General features: G+C 35.4%; 1 protein-coding gene across 1 annotated transcript in view; it reads right to left on the bottom strand.

Annotated features, from left to right (window-relative positions):
* RAD54B (RAD54 homolog B) overlaps positions 1-19,123 on the bottom strand; it is a 104,240-nt gene that overhangs the window by 42,283 nt on the left and 42,834 nt on the right. The window contains exons 3-7 of the mRNA XM_052651914.1: positions 12,239-12,433; positions 7,628-7,909; positions 3,467-3,629; positions 545-770; positions 69-276 (exon numbers count right to left, since the gene is read on the bottom strand). Of these exons, the coding sequence (XP_052507874.1) occupies positions 69-276; positions 545-770; positions 3,467-3,629; positions 7,628-7,909; positions 12,239-12,433 (1,074 nt within the window). The remainder of the gene's footprint in view (positions 1-68; positions 277-544; positions 771-3,466; positions 3,630-7,627; positions 7,910-12,238; positions 12,434-19,123) is intronic.

Here is a 19,123-nt window from a genome sequence, read left to right as displayed (position 1 = left end):
TCATACTACAAGTTCTGCATATTCATTAGGCAAAATTCCATCATATCTCACCCAAAGTAAATACAGACCAGTTAAAATTATCCTTTTCTCACAGGAGAGGCTAATGAGGGCTGTAGTTGTCTTAATGGTACTGTTCTTCAAACGATGCCCTTCATCACAAATTAGAAGATCAAATTTTACACTCTTAATCTGATCCAGGGAACGAAGTAACATTTCATAACTGATGATAAGAACAGAATAAAATGGAGATTTGGTGAATTCTTCTATTTTGTGGTCCTAAAAAAAAAAAAAGGGTAACCTTTAACAAATCATGGGCAAAAACTATGTGAAATTAAATAAAAGCAGCATACTCCCGAAAACCATTATCTAGGTATTAGAATATATTAACTCATAACGAAATTGTAAGGCAAGACTCCATCTATCAGAAAAAAGAGAACTGCATACACTTGAAAAACTGCTAGATAGACAGTGAAAGCTGCAGCACTGATTTGAAAAGCTAGAGATTTAGCAAATGACCAAATCTAAATGTTCAAAAGTCTCTCACCTGATCAACAGTAAATATCTTGATCCTTTCGATTCCTAGCCATTTTTGGAATTCTTTCCTCCAATTATTCACCAAGCTTCCGGGTGTGACAATAAGTGTCTTCTTTACTACTGGCTTGCCTCCATAGGGTCCCTGACACTGTAGGGTCCAGATAAGCGAAATACATTGCAGTGTTTTCCCTAAACCCATTTCATCGGCAAGAATAGCTCCACATCTGCCATTCACCCTGTTAGAAATAATTGTATTTCCTTCAACTACAAAAGGAAAATATTTTATGCCTCTAACATCATCACCTGTTAGTCAAAAACCAGAAGCTGATATTTTGTAATTAGGATGAATTCTAGCCTCCACTAAACATATTTTCTAGCTCTTTATTCAGCTGATTTATGACATTTTGCATCTCTGCCAATTATATTCATTATATATTTACTGTCAACTAAATTACTAAAACAAATTGAAATTATAGTTGAATCTAAATCTGTTACTATAATGATTTCATATTTAGAAACTAGAAATAAATGCCAATTTCATATCTACAGTTAAATAATTTAACTATAACTGTGCTTCTCATCACTAACAGCTGAGCAGTTTTTATCAGTTTCAGTATTAGATATCAAAACACTTTAAAATGTAATGAAACATAAACCAGAAAGACCTAGTGATTTGTATTTATGATTTTCTTACAATAAATGAAGTCCTCAACCAAAATAGCTCCTTGACCTGTAAGAAAAATTAAACACTATTTGATCTAATACACGTAATACACAAAATTTGGTAAAAAACCTACATGCCTACTTGGTTCATATAATTTAAAATTAAACATTATAAGGAATACTATCAGTAACTGGCATTTATACCACTTCATAGTTTTAAAAGCTCTTTGACAGGTATTAGATAAACACTTTAAAAGTTACAAAATCCAAAGGAATCAAGGAAATATAAGTATAGTTTGTTAATCCATTCTGTTTCTTACAAGTAGAAATAACAACCAAAACCAATTTTATTTGTTTTCCACTTCAAAATGTAGAGAAAAAATTACAAACATGAATTACAGCCACTATTATTATTTTAGATTATTAGAGCCCTTATTATTACTTTAGATTATTTTAGATTTTGCCATTGCAAGATGCCAGCTAAAAGAGATATAGTGAGTGGCAGAGAGAAAACTGATCCAGCACCCAAGTATAGTGAAGAGAGCAGGAAGGCTTCCCTTGAAGAAGATGAACTTTGAGCAGAGTTTTAAAGGAAAACAGGAATTCACTACCTTAATCAGTATTAACACATCAGCACAGCTGGGGCTTGAACTGAATTCCAAGCAAAGAAATACAAGGTTAGGAAGCTGGCAAGATTGGTAGAAGACAGAAGATAAGGATACTTGCCCTTGAAAGCTCAGGCTGTATCTTGTAAGTCAGTGTCTCCCCAACATCAGTCTTCCATGAATGACTACACTGCTTTGCCATATATGTGATATTATATGTGTTACTATTCATTATTTTTCTCTAAATCAACTCACTTTTTAACTTAGATTTATTTGAAAAGAAAATAAATTCTTTCTAAGCAAAATCTACTTGTGAAACCAGAAGTTTGATGTGCTATTTCTTTCCAGTTATTCACTAACTAAATATGCTATGATTAAAAGTAAAAAATAAAGTTTGTCCATGTACACCTAAAATAATTCTATACACCACCCAAGTGGAGTGCATACCACAGATTAGGAAACATTGTTCTAAGTTCTGAGAACTGCAGTCATTTTAAGCAAGGAAATGCCATGTTCAGAACTGTTTCCAGAAACATCAAACTGGCAGCAGTAAGTAGAAAGAATCTGAGGAGCATCAGAAACAGATACACAAGTTAGAAGCTGTTGCAATAGTCCAGATAAAAATAAAATTTTATGACACCAGTTACTAGAACTGCTATAGTGAGGTGCCAGAAACAATTAGGTTCAAAATGGTATTTGGCAAGTCAAAATATTCAAAAGTTTAGGTGTGGTTAGCTAGAGAAGGTGAGAGAGAATAAAAGATGATTCTCAAGCCAACTGAGGTAAGATCTCCGAAAAAGAAGAGCATAGAGAGAACAATCTAGAAAGTTTCCAGGAGATAATTTTCCCCTTGTCATCATTCAAGGGGTTCTTTAGAGCTTGGAGGAATTTACATTCCCCGCTTCCTAGTAACTGAGGCATACTGAGTGGCAATGACCAATGTAAAAATCGAGGTCCTATGCGTTAAAAACAACAAAAAAGGACTGGAAGGAAATGTACTAATATGTTAGCAGAGACCTTTGATTCTTTTAACCCTCTTTGGTTTGAATTTATGTGTGTGTCTTCTACTTCAACTGTATTTTGACTGTAATTGGTTAAGAAAACTCAATTTTAAAAGAGGAAGAGGAACTCGTGTATATGTGTATGTGTGTAAACAGAGGTGACATTCTAAGAAGAAAACTTTTTTGCAAAATCCTCATAAGTTGTGTGTCCAGTTCCAAGCAAGATGTTTATCACCACAGTATCCTTCAAGAACTACCTGTGGAGATTTCCCTGGTGGTCCACTGTGGCTAAGACTCTGGGCTCCCAATGGAAGGGGCCTGGGTTCAATCCCTGGTCAGGGAACTAGATCCCACATGCTGCAATTAGTCCGCATGCTGCATTAAAAAAAAAAAAAAAAAATCCCACATGCTGCAACGAAGATTAAAAATCCTACCTGCCTCAACTATGACCAGGCATAGCCAAATTTTTTTTTTAATAAAATGATTTTTTTTAAAAAGAACCCACCTGTGGAATAAAACATACACATTACCATTTGCCATTCCTATCAACTAAAATATATGCTGCACTCATTGGGACTCATTATATATTAGGCTCATCCTAGAAAACCATTATGTTACAGGTAAATCAAGGCTTTGATTAGATCAAACAAATTATTTTCCTACCTCATTCCCATCACACATTCATAAAGGAATATGATCCCTTCTTTCTGATGTGGTCGAAGGTAATATACAAGGTGAGGATCTATCACTACATCCACAACAGGAAAACAGTTCTTATTGAACAGCCACTGGTGATTCTTATCTGGTCGGAGCATAACAAGGGAATCTTAAGAAAAAGGGAAAAGTATAATTATAAATGTATTCTACTCTGTCAGTAATTACATTATCTTGCTCTAATTACTCAAAAGATAAAACTGTTTGCAGTCAAAAACTTTGAAATTCAAAAAGAAAAAAAATTAAAACACAATAATTTTGAAATTCAGTAACATCAATGCTAAGCAAAGGTACAAAATTTTAAAAATAAATCTCATGCCTTATTGATGTAAGATTCATGCAAAGAATGGCAAAGAGCTTTCCAAATTTCATGCGCAAAAGTGCTTTGAAACCACTAAAATTCACTATTGTTTCATAAATAATTCATTAAGCCACCACAATTACTAGTTCAGTGTTCAAAGCAAAGAGAACTATTTCCAACTGAAAGCACAAATTGGAATTTTTTTTTTTTCATAGCTTCTTATTCTGGAAAGGCTTTCCAAATTTAATATAAAGGCTTCCTTTATTTTCATTTCTATGCCTACTAACAATGTCTATTACTATTAATCAGAAGAACTGAGAAAGAATGACAAATTTTCCATTGACTTCACCACCATTATTTGCTTAAAATTAATTACTTCATTCATGAAATGTAAAATTCATGAATCTTGACAAAGCAGCATGGAGTAACCATCAAATAACAATGTAATTCTTTAGAAATATGGTAATACAATTTAAAAGATTTATTTAAAATCACTCAGAAAACAAAACCAAATGTAACTAGAAAGTTGGTATCAATTGATAAATCTGAAATCAGATAATAAATTCATCAAAATATTTTTTTTTATATATTTGTACATCTGTATCATGGTTAAAAAACAGTAAAATAGATTTTTTAAAATATGAAAAAAGAGAACAAAGATGAGAAAAGTAGATTAAAAAACAACAGGTTCCAGGAGACTAAATATGGGAAATCCCCTGGTGGTCCAGTGGTTAAGACTCAGTGCTTTCACTGCTAAGGACACGGATTCAAACCCTGGTCCAGGAACTAACATCTCACGAGCTGTGTGGGGCAACCAAAAAAAAAAAAAAAAAACACAGGGGATTTAATAAATAACCCTCAGTGTGGAAATATATAGTCACAGAAATGAGAGTCTGGTCATGTTTACTGATAGTAATTACCTGGAGGAAGATTTTCTGTGGATCTTCCCAGGTTTCTGAGCAACCAAAAGAAACTTTCATTTTCGAGGTGAATTCCTGGCAGGTAGGGGACTAGGGAGTGAAAACAGAAAACTCAGCCCCTGAGTTTCCTCCATATCCCAGTAGTAAAGAACAGTGTATGTCTTGTGGATTTCCAGCCAAGAAATGGTCCCATTTTTTTTTTCTTTAAAATAAAAATAACAACAAAAAGAGGATCTCCCTGGTGGTCCAGCAGTTAAGAATCCACCTGCCAATGCAGGGGACACAGGTATGGCCCCTGGTCCAGGAAGATCTCACATGCCTCAGAGCAACTGAGCAAACGCTCTGCAACTACTGAAGCCCGTGCGTTTTAGGGCCCAAGTGTAACGAACAAGAGAAGCCACTGCAATGAGAAGCCTGCACAGCAACTCAAGTAACCCCTGCTCACTGCAACTAGAGAAAACCCACATGCAGCAACTAAGGCTCAGTGAAGCTATGAATAAATAAATAAAGATATTTTAAAAATTGTTAAAAAAGACAAAGGGAATTTAGAAGAAAACAGAGGTAAAGATGATTCACAGCTCAAGCAAGGACCACAGAATCACAAGTCATCTAACAAAGCATGAAGCTTCAAGAAAAATAAAACCTAAAGCACCACAGCAACAGGACATCAGTTTAAATCTTTAGATGTCCTTCATGATCACGAAGCATCATTTAATGCTAACAAAATCTCTCTTGCTTTAGTTTTAAGTCTACAACTTAGTACTACCTTTAACAAGATTGAAAAAGAGAGAGGATAATCAAGTATTTACCACTTACAAAAAGGGCTTGCTTACACACACACACACACACACATACTCATGTACACATATATACAAATCGTAATAAAATTTCTCACTCACTCAGTTATCAAATACTTACTGCACACAGCATATACCAGGCACTCTAGGTCTCTGTGGTGGTTATTAAAGCCCACATTTTACATGAGGCAAAACACAGCGAAGTAAGCGACTACCTCAACTGGTCGAAGAATCAGTAGTTTGGTAGCAAAAGCAGGACTCTAACTCAGGTCCGTGACTAAGCACAGTGTTCTTTTCAGTTCACCACAGCTCTCTACTACGTAACAGGAAGGTGAAGAGAAAGAAGCATAAAGGGCAGAAGGAAGCTTATGAGCCAGTGTGACAGACAAAATATTCACACAAAGAGAAAAATCAGAAGCAGAAACTCCCACTCTCTAAATTTCAAGTAAGTCTCAAATGAGCTAGAATAAAGCAAGGAATTTTTAATTTGGGGGTTTTAATCCAAATTATGCCAATACCTACTTTAAGCAAGTCAGTTCATCCTTCTGGTACTCAGTTTCCTCAAACGCAAAGTGAAGGGATTGGTCTAAATTATCTAAAAAGTCCTTTTATTTCAAAAATTCTGTTTCCAAAATGGCAAGAGGGGAAAATAGTCATTTTAATACTTTTTGCAAGCATGCGTGCATTCTAAGTCCCTTCTGTTATATTTGACTCTTTGTGACCCTAAAGACTGTTGCCCGCCAGGTTCCTCTGTCCACAGGATTCTCTGGGCAAGAATACTGGAGTAGGTCGCCATGCCCTCCTCCAGGGGATCTTCCCAACCCAGGGGCTGAACCTGCGTCTCTTATGTCTCCTGTATTGGCAGGTAGATTCTTTACCACCAGCGCCACTTGGGAAGCCCTTAATACTTCTATTTATAGCTATTCTAAGAGTTATTTTTATAATTATTTCAATATTTTTATTACCATTATGAGAAAAGCTTCCTCTGTTCTCCAACTTCTACATTAACAAAACAAATTCAATAGGAATAAGTCTTTTCAAACAAATGCTGAATTAACTGGATATCCATATGGAAAGAACTTCCCAGATGGCACAGTGGTAAAGAATCCACCTGCCAATGCAACAGATGCAACAGATGCAACAGAGGACAATTCAAACCCTAGGTTGGGAAGATCCCTTGGAGAAGGAACTGGCAACCTGCTCCAGTATTCTTGCCTTGACAATTTCATGGACAGCAGAGCCTGGCAGGCTGCAGTCCATGGGCTTACAAAGAGACAGACACAGCTGAGCACATCCACTGCCTTACTTACTGCCACATGGAAAAAGATGAACATCAATCATTAACTCACCCTGTACACAAAATTTTAGGCAAAATGAATCACAGACTTAATATAACTCAAATTCTATGTCTGTCATGTCACCAAATGAGAAGCTCTGTAATGACAGTTTTACCTCTGGGCCCAATGTATAAAAGGAACACAAGAAATACTTGTTGACTGAGCAATCAAATCTTAAAAAGTCATAAACAGACTAGGTTTCATTTTTGATGCAATTTTTAAATTAAATTCATTAATGTGAAAATTAACTTGACTGGATTGAATTCTCATGAATAAAATCTGAATTCTTTACATGAAATCTCACCTTCCAATATTTTTTTCACCTTTCAATATTTTAATACTCAATTAAGTCACTAATTACTAATAGTTGTGATCAAAGCATACAGTCTTCAAAATGGAAATTCAAAAATATTTCTAATCTATAAATTTACTAATTTTTCTCCCTACAAAAGATATCAGGTTTTGTTGAAATCATACCCATGTATGTGTGTATACATCTATAATTTGCACAATTTTCCTTCAACACATGTATTTTGGTTACTATACTCTGGCAATTGAACATTTACTTATGAAATAATTCTCAAAATATATTATTATTCAACTTCAACATTATCCCTTATGTCAGACTATATATCTGAAAAATGATACATACTTTTACCTGAAAGTGTCAAAACAAAATTTAACTTTAAATTCACATACCAAAATATCTTTAGACAGTAAAAACAGAAAACTCAAATTAAGTTTTTAAATCTTACTTGGCGCATATGGGTCATGGCGTGGTTTGCAATTTTGGAAACTGTTCTGTTTATTTTCCTTTGAACTGACTTTACAGACACTTTTGAAAGGGTTAGACAAACACTTCTTGGCAGCTTGAGAAGAACTTAAGACAGCAGAACATCCTCCTCCAAACTGAAAACATCTTCCACTGTTGAAATCATCTGGAGAGATGATACCCATGACTTCTATTTCTTTTCCACCAATCATCATTGTTTGACCCTCTTCAATCTTTTCAAGCTCTTTCAATTTATATACAGTGCCTTTAAATTGAGAAGGAAAAAATTAATTTATTGACACTCTAAGATGACTTAATTAGTAAAACCAGAGTCTCTTCTTATAACTGTACAGAGTGAAAATTACTTTGAATGCACAGCGCCTCACATAATAACCCACTAGCCAGAACAAAAATATGATTTATCCTTTTAGTAAAAATACACACATGCAAAAATCAAAAGGAATAAGTAATTATATAGTTATAAAAATTAGGTAAGGTTTAGAGAGCCAAGACTTTAATTACTTAAAATACAGTCACCTGTATGCATAGTTTTGCCATCTGCTGTCTATAGAAAATCAAGCGAAGAAGGGTTTTGGTACGCTATGTATGGACCCTCCTTTCTTGTGAACAATCTAGACAAATGCCACGGCAGCTCTATTCCCACTTAGAAACAAGTGGAAATGTGAAGAACTAGCAATAGCAGCAATTTCTAACTCAACTAGTACTGTACTCGTCCACCCGCGATAGAATAGTAAAACTACATTTGTCACAGACGCTGCTGATAGTCCAAGTTCTCGCTCTTGAATAAAAAGCAGGATATTTTATAATACCACGCTTGTTTGAATTATTATTAATTCAACAGATATTTATTAGGTGCTGCCATGTGTAAGGTGTTGATGCAATATAAATATGAGTAAGTTATCATGGTCTGCTTAAAATGAACTCATTAATCAGATAGAGTGAGGGACTTTTATACTCCTCTGCTTAGAACATTAAATGCATGCTTTTTGTGCCACTGTGAGGGGCAAAACTGTGTATACCAAAAACTTTAAAGTTTCTAAAAACAAAAAATAAAAGATCATCATATTTTAGACAACATTACATGACCCTTTTAAATTAGCTGGAAATTTGCTACAATTCCCTATTAACACTGGGCTAATAATCACAATCTCTGACAACTGGGAACTACATAACATACATTTTTCAATTACTAATGATAAAGCTCTAAGATGAAGCCAAATAGTTATTTGGCTGGTGTTCCTAAATGCTAAAAGACCCAGCCCTCCATTTCCCAAGCTGTTTCAATTCAACAGCAGTCCTGACCTCTCCATATTAATGAAGATAACTGTTTTATCTTCATACTGAATCCAACCCTATTAATCCAATTACCATTAGTTACATGAAAATGGGAGATAAGAATAAATTTAACTTTGAGGCATCTTGAAGAGGCTCTGCAACTGCAAAATCTCTCGTTTCACTTTGCTCCCTAGTGATGACCGTCTCAAACATCTCTACATCTCCAGAAGACTTTCTTTAAACTCTTGAACTCCGTTTCCCACACTTGTTCTTTGCTGGGTATGTGGAATAAAAACCAACTGAATCTGACTATATTATCACAAGCTACTAGCAATTTCAGCATTCCAGGTTTCTTATGAGTGTTTATTCTTATAGTAATAATATTTAAATGCTGAATATCCAAATTATTTAAAAGAAAAACTGCTTGTATTATAGGTGATAACTTGCAAGATTAACTCCAGGTTGATATATTTACTAATGTTATAATTAAGCAACCAAGTCTTATATTTGGATGCTTTCACTTTGAAAGCCAATAAACTAATTTTTTAAACCAGTGATTTTCAACTCCTACTGGATATGAGAGTCATCCAGAAACCTAAAATATATGGATGTTCAGTCCCTCTCCCCATCATCCAGACCAAATAATCACAGCCTCAGAGATCAAGGCCTAAGCACTGGCATTTTTTAAAAGCACCAGAGGTGATTCTACTTGTATAGAGGTGATTCTACTTTTTTCCACTACTTGCAACTGGGAGATCATTTTATTATTAATCCAAACTACGCATACTCAAAACCATATATACTATAGTTATGGGTAACAGATATTCCAGGGTAATTTTGGTAATTTTTTCCTAGCTAGGGGGCTTTAGAATATAATTTCACTAATTTAAGTATAAACAAGTTCTCAAAAAAATTTAGCCTCAATCCTTGGTGGCTCAGAGGGTAAGGAATCTGCCTGCAGTGCAAGAGACCTGAGTTCAATCCCGGGGTCAGGAAGATCCCCTAAAAGAGAGAATGGCAACCCATTCTAGTATTCTTGCCTGGAGAATTCCATGGACAGAGAAGCCTGGTGGGCTACAGTTCATGGGGTTGCAAAGAGTCAGACAACTGAGCTACTAATATTTAACTAACATGGAATGTGTATTGCTAATTTTCTTTTTAATTTCTCTAAACACTAAGCATAATATTGGATATATGGTATTTGTTCAATATTTTCATAATAAAAAATTCTATTGCAGATAATTCCATTCAGCCTCAACTCTTGGCCCCCTGTCACCGCCCTTCGCATACCACATTCCTGAAACACTGAAGTAGTTTTAATTCACTCTTGCCTACACCTGTACATATGCTATGCCCCTTTCTCATTCCCTACAAAATTAATCATCCCTCACATATTACCTTAAACAATAACTCCTTTGAAGCTTTCCCTTAGCCTCGTAGGCTGGTTTACATGGTCCTTCTATATATGCTCCTATTGTACTTAGCAAACATTCTCATTGAAACAATTATCTTAGTGCTTCCTAATTATCAATTACATTGCCCTGTCCCTACTAAACTACAAACTATAACCCTCTTTGAATGCTTACTCCTAGCATAGTTATTGAAACTACAAACTATGTTATTTTCAACATGTAGAACAGACTTTATAATTATGGGCCATACTCAGAATTAAAGAATAATTTAAGAGACAATGTAAAAAGACCATGATAACTTTACATACTCTGATTTTGTGGGCTAACTTATGCAAATGAATCATGTTGGCAATGTTTTATAATGGAAATAAGTTACCTCCAATTTAGATGAATTAATCTAAGTTATCTCTATCTATTATCTCCTTGCTATTTTCCAATTTTTATTAGGTATCATTGAAGTTAGATATTGAAATTCTGAAAGAGAGGGGAATAACAGACCACCTGCCCTGCCTCTTGAGAAATCTATATGCAGGTCAGGAAGCAACAGTTAGAACTGGACATGGAACAACAGACTGGTTCCAAATAGGAAAAGGAGTACATCAAGGCTGTATATATTGTCATCCTGCTTATTTAACTTATATGCAGAGTACATCATGAGAAACGCTGGGCTGGAAGAAGCACAAGCTGGGATCAAGATTGCCAGGAGAAATATCAATAACCTCAGATATGCAGATGACACCACCCTTATGGCAGAAAGTAAAGAGAACTAAAAAGCCTCTTGATGAAAGTGAAAGTGGAGAGTGAAAAAGTTGGCTTAAAGCTCAACACTGAGAAAACGAAGATCATGGCATCCGGTCCCATCACTTCATGGGAAATAGATGGGGAAACAGTGGAAACAGTGTCAGACTTTATTTTTTTGGGCTCCAAAATCACTGCAGATGGTGACTGCAGCCATGAAATTAAAAGACGCTTACTCCTTGGAAGAAAAGTTATGACCAACCTAGATAGCATATTGAAAAGCAGAGACATTACTTTGCCAACAAAGGTCCGTCTAGTCAAGGCTATGGTTTTTCCAGTGGTCATGTATGGACGTGACAGTTGGACTGTGAAGAAAGCTGAGCGCTGAAGAATTGATGCTTTTGAACTGTGGTGTTAGAGAAGACTCTTGAGAGTCCCTTGGACTGCAAGGAGATCCAACCAGTCCATTCTGAAGGAGATCAGTCCTGGCTGCTCTTTGGAAAGAATGATGCTAAAGCTGAAACTCCAATACTTTGGCCACCTCATGCGAAGAGTTTACTCATTGGAAAAGACTGATGCTGGGAGGGATTGAGGGCAGGAGGAGAAGGGGACGACAGAGGATGAGATGACTGGATGGCATCACCAACTCAATGGACGTGAGTTTGAGTGAACTCTGGGAGTGGGTGATGGGCAGAGAGGCCTGGCGTGCTGCAATTCATGGGCTCGCAAAGAGTCAGACACGAATGAGCAACTGAACTGACTGACTGACTCAAGTTAGATATCATTCTATTCCTAATACCCACATCTTTTTCAATTTTAATCACTCAGCATTCTGGAAAAAAAGAAAAAAGATGAAAACACACAAAGAAAAACTGCTTAATCTCAGAAAAATGCCAATATAACTGTATATATTTAGCTAATCATTTTATATTCAAAGAAAATGATACCATGCGTTGAGAGTCATCTCACTGAGTATACATAAGACTGTCAGACTTGCTATTACAAGATAAATTTATGTTTATCAGATAATTTATACATGAAAGTCAAGAAAGAACACCTTCATAAAACACAATTACATTTCAATTTTGTAGTCAGATACATATATTAACTTTAGACCAAATCATAAACATCAGGTAATATCACAATACCTCTTCCAATGTCTTTGCCTTCCAAATCTTTTAAGGTAAATGACTTTCCTTTTACAATAAGAACAGCATCACCTTCCCACTTTTTGTGTTTTTTCTTTGACGCTTTACACCAAACAACACTGAAATATTTAACTAGGCTATCAGGTTTCTCTTCTTGTCCCTTAGACACTGTTATTTCTTTAGGGGCTGAATGAACTAGAATATAAACAAAATAAAAATCAATTATTATAGATGACATTAATATTTAAATAATAAAATCACTCAGCAAAATAAAAGCACAAGTAAATTGGATTGTATTAAGTATTTTTTCATATATATGTTATAAACTGGGAAATTCAAATATCAGCTTCTAGCATTATCACAAGAACAGAATGTAAATTTCTTATCATCATACAAACTTAGTAGAAGTAGAAAAACATAATAATCACTGGTAAGATTTCAAAACTCTAGTAACAAAAGATAAAATTTCAGCATCCATGGAAAAATACCTAAAATCATGTGACAAGATATATCAAGGAAAAGTACTACAAGATCACAGAGTTCTCTAAAAGAAAAACCTGTAGTTTTTTCAATAAGAACAAAGGTAAAACATTAAAGCAGCAATCAGACTAAAATGTCATCAATATATTCTTGTCTCCTAGCTTAGGGACCTAGCTGTCAGGCTGGGTCACTGATTCTGAGAATTCAGTAGTATATGATCAGGAAATTTAAAGTTCCTTATGAAAGTCTATACTTTTCTTAAAAACATTCCCAGTATCACCTTACAAAAACATATCCGAAGGGTCTACCAGAGAAACTTTTTCAGCAATGGGGAAACTGACTTATGGTGACAAAAACCAGAAAGTGGCTGCTGGCTCTGGAGTTGGGAAATTGACTGGAAAGGGGCAGGAAAGAACAACTTGTTCTGGGCCATAGCTGCATAGGTGAATACATTTAACAGAAATCATTGCAGATCATTTTGAGCTATAAATTTTATTGGATGTAAAGTACAGACCTTGAAAAAGACAAAACATAATAAGACAAAGGATAACAGCAGAATAGGTTGAGAGGTATGTATATAATATTCTATATGATGGTATCTTTTAGTGCTTTGAAGCAGAAACACTCTTAAGTTATCTATTAACTTAAAGCACACTTGACACTAAAGACAAAATCTCCCCTTATTACTCGGTCTTATTCTTTCTTTTCCCCTTGGCAGTTAACCATGAGCACTTCCGTGAGAAATACAGAGCATCCTCATATTGAGCAGTAGCTCTTGCTTCTCACCTAACTTGTATACTATATTTTTCAATGACTAGGTAAGTTTACTCCAGTTGAAGAGAGGAAAATCTCATTCCCCTATTATTGAAGAGCTATTCACTGTATCTTTTACCAAATACACACTTGACCTCCAAAGCTATCAAAACAACAGAATTTACAAAACAAAAGCCAAATTATTACTTTATCTTTTAAAATACACCCACCTACTTAAATAGGAAAAGAAAAAGCCCTGAGACTAGGAATAAAAAAAGAATCCCCATTTTCACCACTTCTAATCAATGTTGTCCTGCAAAGTCTTAGCCAATGCAATAAGGCAATAAAAACAAAAAGTATAAAGATCAGAAAGGAAAGGAAGTAAAACTGTACCTATGTGCAGATGATAAAACTGTCTACATAGAAATCCACAGGGAAACTAAAAACAAAGGACTGAGAATTAATGACTTATTCCATCTCATTTCAAAGTTAACTATCATGTAACAAAAATGAAGATATTTTGGTATTTAAAAGAAAGACACAATGATCAACACAACAAAATAGTGGCCACTGTGTATGGCCACTATTTTTCAACAAAGTTGATAAATTTATTTTCAACTGATTTTCAACAAAGTTGGCAAAACAAATCCAATGGTATGAGCATTTTCAAACAAATGCTGAGTTAACTGAGTTAACACAGAAAAAAGATGAACATCAACCATTAAGTCACCCTGTATACAAAATTTAACGAAAAATGAATCATAGACTTAAATGTAAAATTTTACTACAAACTTTTACAAGAAAATGTAGTAGAAGATATTTGTAATCTTGAAGTAGGCAAAGGTTTCTTAGCATACAAATGTATAAAACATTAAAAATAAAATATATGTTTAATTTTATCAAAAATTTTAAAGGATGCCATTAAGAAAACAAAGTCAAACAAATCAATAGAAAATGGGCAAAAAAGCATGAACAGATAATTCAGGAAAGAATATATACAAAAAGTCAGTAAGTACATAAAAAGATGTTTAACATCATTAACCATTTGGGAAATGCAAATAAAAAACACAAGACATACTTCACATCTACTAAGATGATTAGTCTCAAATGGATAAAAGCAAGTATGGTGCAGATGCAAAGAAACTGGAATCTTCACTCACTATTTGTAGGAATGTAAAATAGTCCAGCCACTTTAAAAAACAATTTCACGATTCTTCAAAAAGTTACAGTTACCATATGATCCAGCAATTCCACTCCTAGGTACATGCTCAAGACAGAGAAAAACGTGTCCACACAAAAAAACTTGCACATGAATGTTTATAGCAGTATTATTCATAATAGCCCAAAGGTAGAAACAAATGTCCACTCAACGAACAAATGAGTAAATTGTGGTACATCACATTATTATTAGTGATATTATTCGTGATATTATTCAGCCATTAAAGGAATGCTACTGATACAGGCTACAACACATATAAACCTTAATAACATTAAGTGAGAGAAGCAATCACAAAAGACTACACATTACATGATTCCATTTATATGAAGTGTCCAGAACAGGAAAGTCTATAGAGATAGAAAGCAGTTTAATGGTTGCTTAGGGCTGGAAGGTGAGGGTGAGACTAGGGGCGGGGGGTATGGGGGTTGAAAGTTCAAGAGCACAGGATTAATTTTTGAAGTACTGAAAACATCTTAAAAGTGTGGTGATAGCTGCACATAACTGTAAATATACTACTAAAAAACCATGAATTATGTACTTTATATGAGTGAATTACGTTGCTGTTGTTCAGTCGCTCAGTTGTGTCAGTTCATGCAGTCGACCCCATGAACTGCCACTCCAGGCCTCGCCATCATATAATGAGTGAATTACGTGGAATGTGACTTATAACTCAATGAAGTTGTTTGAAAACATGAGGTAACACCACACACTAATCTGACTAAAATTTTTAAAACTGACTATCTTAAGAGCTAGCAAAATGTAAAGTCAATTATAACTGAAAAAAAAAAAAATAGAGCGCCTAGAAATATCACACACTACTGGAAGGAATGTAAAATAGTACAATAACTTTGGAAAACAGTAAGACAGACTCCTAAAAAGTTAAACATACACCTACTACAACCAGCCATTCCACTGGAAAATATTTACTAAAGAGAGAAGAAAACACACGTCCAAAAACCAAACAAACAAACAAAAAAATGTGTACAACTTCAAGCCAGGTACATCAGTCTCCTAAAAGTCTGAAAAACCACTCTCACTATTAGAATTCAGACAATTCATTTGTGCATCACTGGCATTCATGGATTGAGAAAGTGAATTTTGACTATCTGAAACCAGCAAGGTTTTTTTCTAAGAAAACAATTGATTGACTGGCAGCTAAGAAGTTGTGTCCAGAATGCCTGGCCCAACAACTTAATCCCTTGAAAGGATTCTAGCTGCTGTAATCCCAAACACAACAGTCAAGAACAGAAAGAACTGAAGGGTGGTGGCTCCACTTTCCTGGCCTTCCTATCACAAATGAGGGTGTTTGAACAGAGAGTAATTTTATACACTTCTTTGAGGGAAAATACACTTCTAATATAGAAAATATGGTGTAGTTTTTTATTCTCCTCTTTTCATATATTACTTTGAATACATTTCTCATATCATTAAACAGTTAAATGATGCTTCATATCTGCATAATGTATTACCAATGATATTCCCGCAAAGACAGTCTGGATCTACTTCACTACTATATTTAATATCATCTTACCAATTTTTAACTGTATTTATTTTGTATTGTTACAATTATCATGCAGTAAAATTGACTTTCTCTTGGTGTACAGTTTTATGAATGTTAACACAGGTACAAACTGATTTACCCACTACCACAGTCAGGATGAGTTCCATCACTCCAAAGGACTCCCTCATGGGACTTCCCTGCCAGCTCAGTGGTAAAGAATCTGCCTGCCAGTGCAAGAGACGGGTTTGATCCCTCATCTGCGAAGATTCCCCATGCCTCAGAGCACCTAAGCCTGTGCACAACTATTGAGACTATGCTCTAGAGCCTAGGAGCTGCGACTACTGAGTCCTCGTGCCCTAGAGCCTATCCTCCGCAGCCAGAGAAGACCTGCAAGAGAAGCTGGCTCACGGCAGCGAGAGGAGCCCCGCTCTCCACTAGAGGAAAGCCTATACAGCAATGAAGCCCCAGCAGAGCCAAAAATAAAATAAAGTCATTTTTTAAAAAAAGACTTTCTCATGCTATTCTTTTTGGTCACACCCTTACCCTATTCAGTTACTGATCTGTTTTTCTACCAATATAGTTTTGTCTTTTCAAGAATGTTTCAAATAAATCGAAATCATACAGTACACCACCTTACAAGCTGGTTTCACCCACTCAGTATTATGTCTTTGAGATTTACCCCAAGTTGATGCCTATATATCAACTTTGTTCTTTATTATTTTGTTCCTTATTATTTATTGAGGTGTTTCCATTAATAGCTCTTCACTATCACAAAGTTACTATGAACATTTATGTACAGATTTTTGTGTGAACAATCACCTTTACCAATTTGATAGAAATGGCATTTAACATGGTAATTTGGATTTTATTATTAGTGGTGAGACCTTTTTTATATATAGTTACATTTCCTCTTTGCTTGACTTCTCTAATTTCATATTATAAAGGATGTACCTAAATTAAGTTTCTCAACTTTTTAAATTGAATTTTCAATCTAATCTGAAAACCCTCAACATTCATTCATCCAACAACTTACAGATTGCCCAACATGCAGTCTAAACTCGAACTCTTATTGCAAAATTTCAGTGAAATCTATAAGTAGAAAACGGGCAATAAAGAGAACTTGAATTAGTAAGAAATTATGTCAAAGTTAAAGTAAAGGACTTTCCTGGTGATGCAGTGGATAAGAACCCACCTGCCAAAGAGACAAGGCTTTGATTCCTGGTCCAGGAAGATTCCACATGCCGTGAAGCAACCAAGCCCCTGTGCCACAACTACTGAGCTCAAGCTCTACAGCCAGCGTGCTGCAACTACTGAGGTTCACATGCCCACAGCCTGGACTTGCAACAAAAGAAGCCACCGCATTGAGAAGCCGGCACAGGGCAACAGAGTAGCCCCTGCTCGCCACAACTAGAGAAAGCCTGTGCACAGCAACGCAGACCCAGTACAATCAAAATTACATGAATAAAAACACTAAAAATTTAAAAATTAAAATAAAATATAATACTATTATATTTTAATATGTAAAAGGTGAATACTTAGTAAGTGTTGAATGTGCTAGAAGAATCAAAAACCCATTTATATCCTCTTTATTATAAGGAATTCACTATACCTTTTATTATAATAAAATTTCAAATAATTTGCGAAATTTTAAATAGGCTCAGGTTATTTAAACACTCCTCTCTATCCCTCCCTCCTAAAAAAAAAAGAAAACCATTTGTTTTGGCAACACATAGAATTTAACAGATTAAAATGCACCAGGTCGACATAAGCCCACTCACTAGAAACTATTAAACATTATACTGTAACTCAATAAATGATTACATTGTAGTAACAGGTCAAAAGGCTGATTCTATTTTTAATGAGAAACTATGGGATTGGAGGGAGAACCAGTGCATTATTTTAGGGGTAAGAAAGAGCTCTTAAAAAGATCACTTGACTTCCCCCTACTAAAATCCTTTCCCCACAGTAAATCACAGGAAAAGCCATAGCATGGAAAAATAAAGTTCTGTGATGTGTTATGCTCAAGGATAAACTAGAACACACCCATAAAAAGGGAACTTATATTGCCTGAAAGTTACCTGTCCCCACTGTTTCCAGTATAATCATCTGAATAACCACTCACTCCCTCGGTTTCTTCAAATTCGCAACTTAACTTCACGTCAACTTGGCTTCCAGTCAGGCCTGCCCCAAAGTTGCTGTGTTAAAGGCCACTGAGTCCAGGTTTGATGCATGAGGCAGGGTGCTTGGGGCTGGTGCACTGGGATGACCCAGAGGGATGGGATGGGGAGGGAGGTGGGAGGGGGGTTCAGGATGGGGAACACATGTACACGTCAATGCACAGCAAAACCACTATAATATTATAAAGCAATTAGCCTCCAATTAAAATAAATAAATTTATATTTTAAAAAAAAGAAATAAGAAACCACACACACACACAAAAAGGGAGCTCTTTACTTTTTAGTCCTGACCAAAGTTGATCAAAGTATTGGATAATGCTGACCATTTCTTCCTGAAATACTGAACTCTATTTTTATAGCTTCTAACACACTTCAAATTTTCCTCTTCCTTGATTGCTATTTTTTAAAAAAATATTTATTTTTATTTATTTGGCTGCATAGAGTCTTAGTTGTGGCACGTGGGAACTAGTTCCCTGACCAGGGATCGAACCCAGCCCCCCTGTATCGGGAGCACAGAGTCTTAGCCACTGGACCACCAGGGAATTCCCTGATTGCTATTTCTTAATCATCTCTGCCAGTTCTTACTTCCTGTCTAACCTTTGTTTATTGGAGCTCTTCAGCCCTGAGTTCTAAGCCTGCCTCCCCTCACTATGTACCAAATCTCCTTAAATTAGCTCCCATGGCTTCAATACCATTACTATACTAAGTTGTATTTTTTTCTCTAGCCCAGATCATAACTCTAATTTGTATATATA

The sequence above is a fragment of the Budorcas taxicolor genome, chromosome 14 (genome assembly GCF_023091745.1).
Source record: "Budorcas taxicolor isolate Tak-1 chromosome 14, Takin1.1, whole genome shotgun sequence".
NCBI lineage: Eukaryota > Metazoa > Chordata > Mammalia > Artiodactyla > Bovidae > Budorcas > Budorcas taxicolor.
Note: the sequence above shows the minus strand (reverse complement) of the source record. Positions and strands in the feature narration are given on the sequence as shown.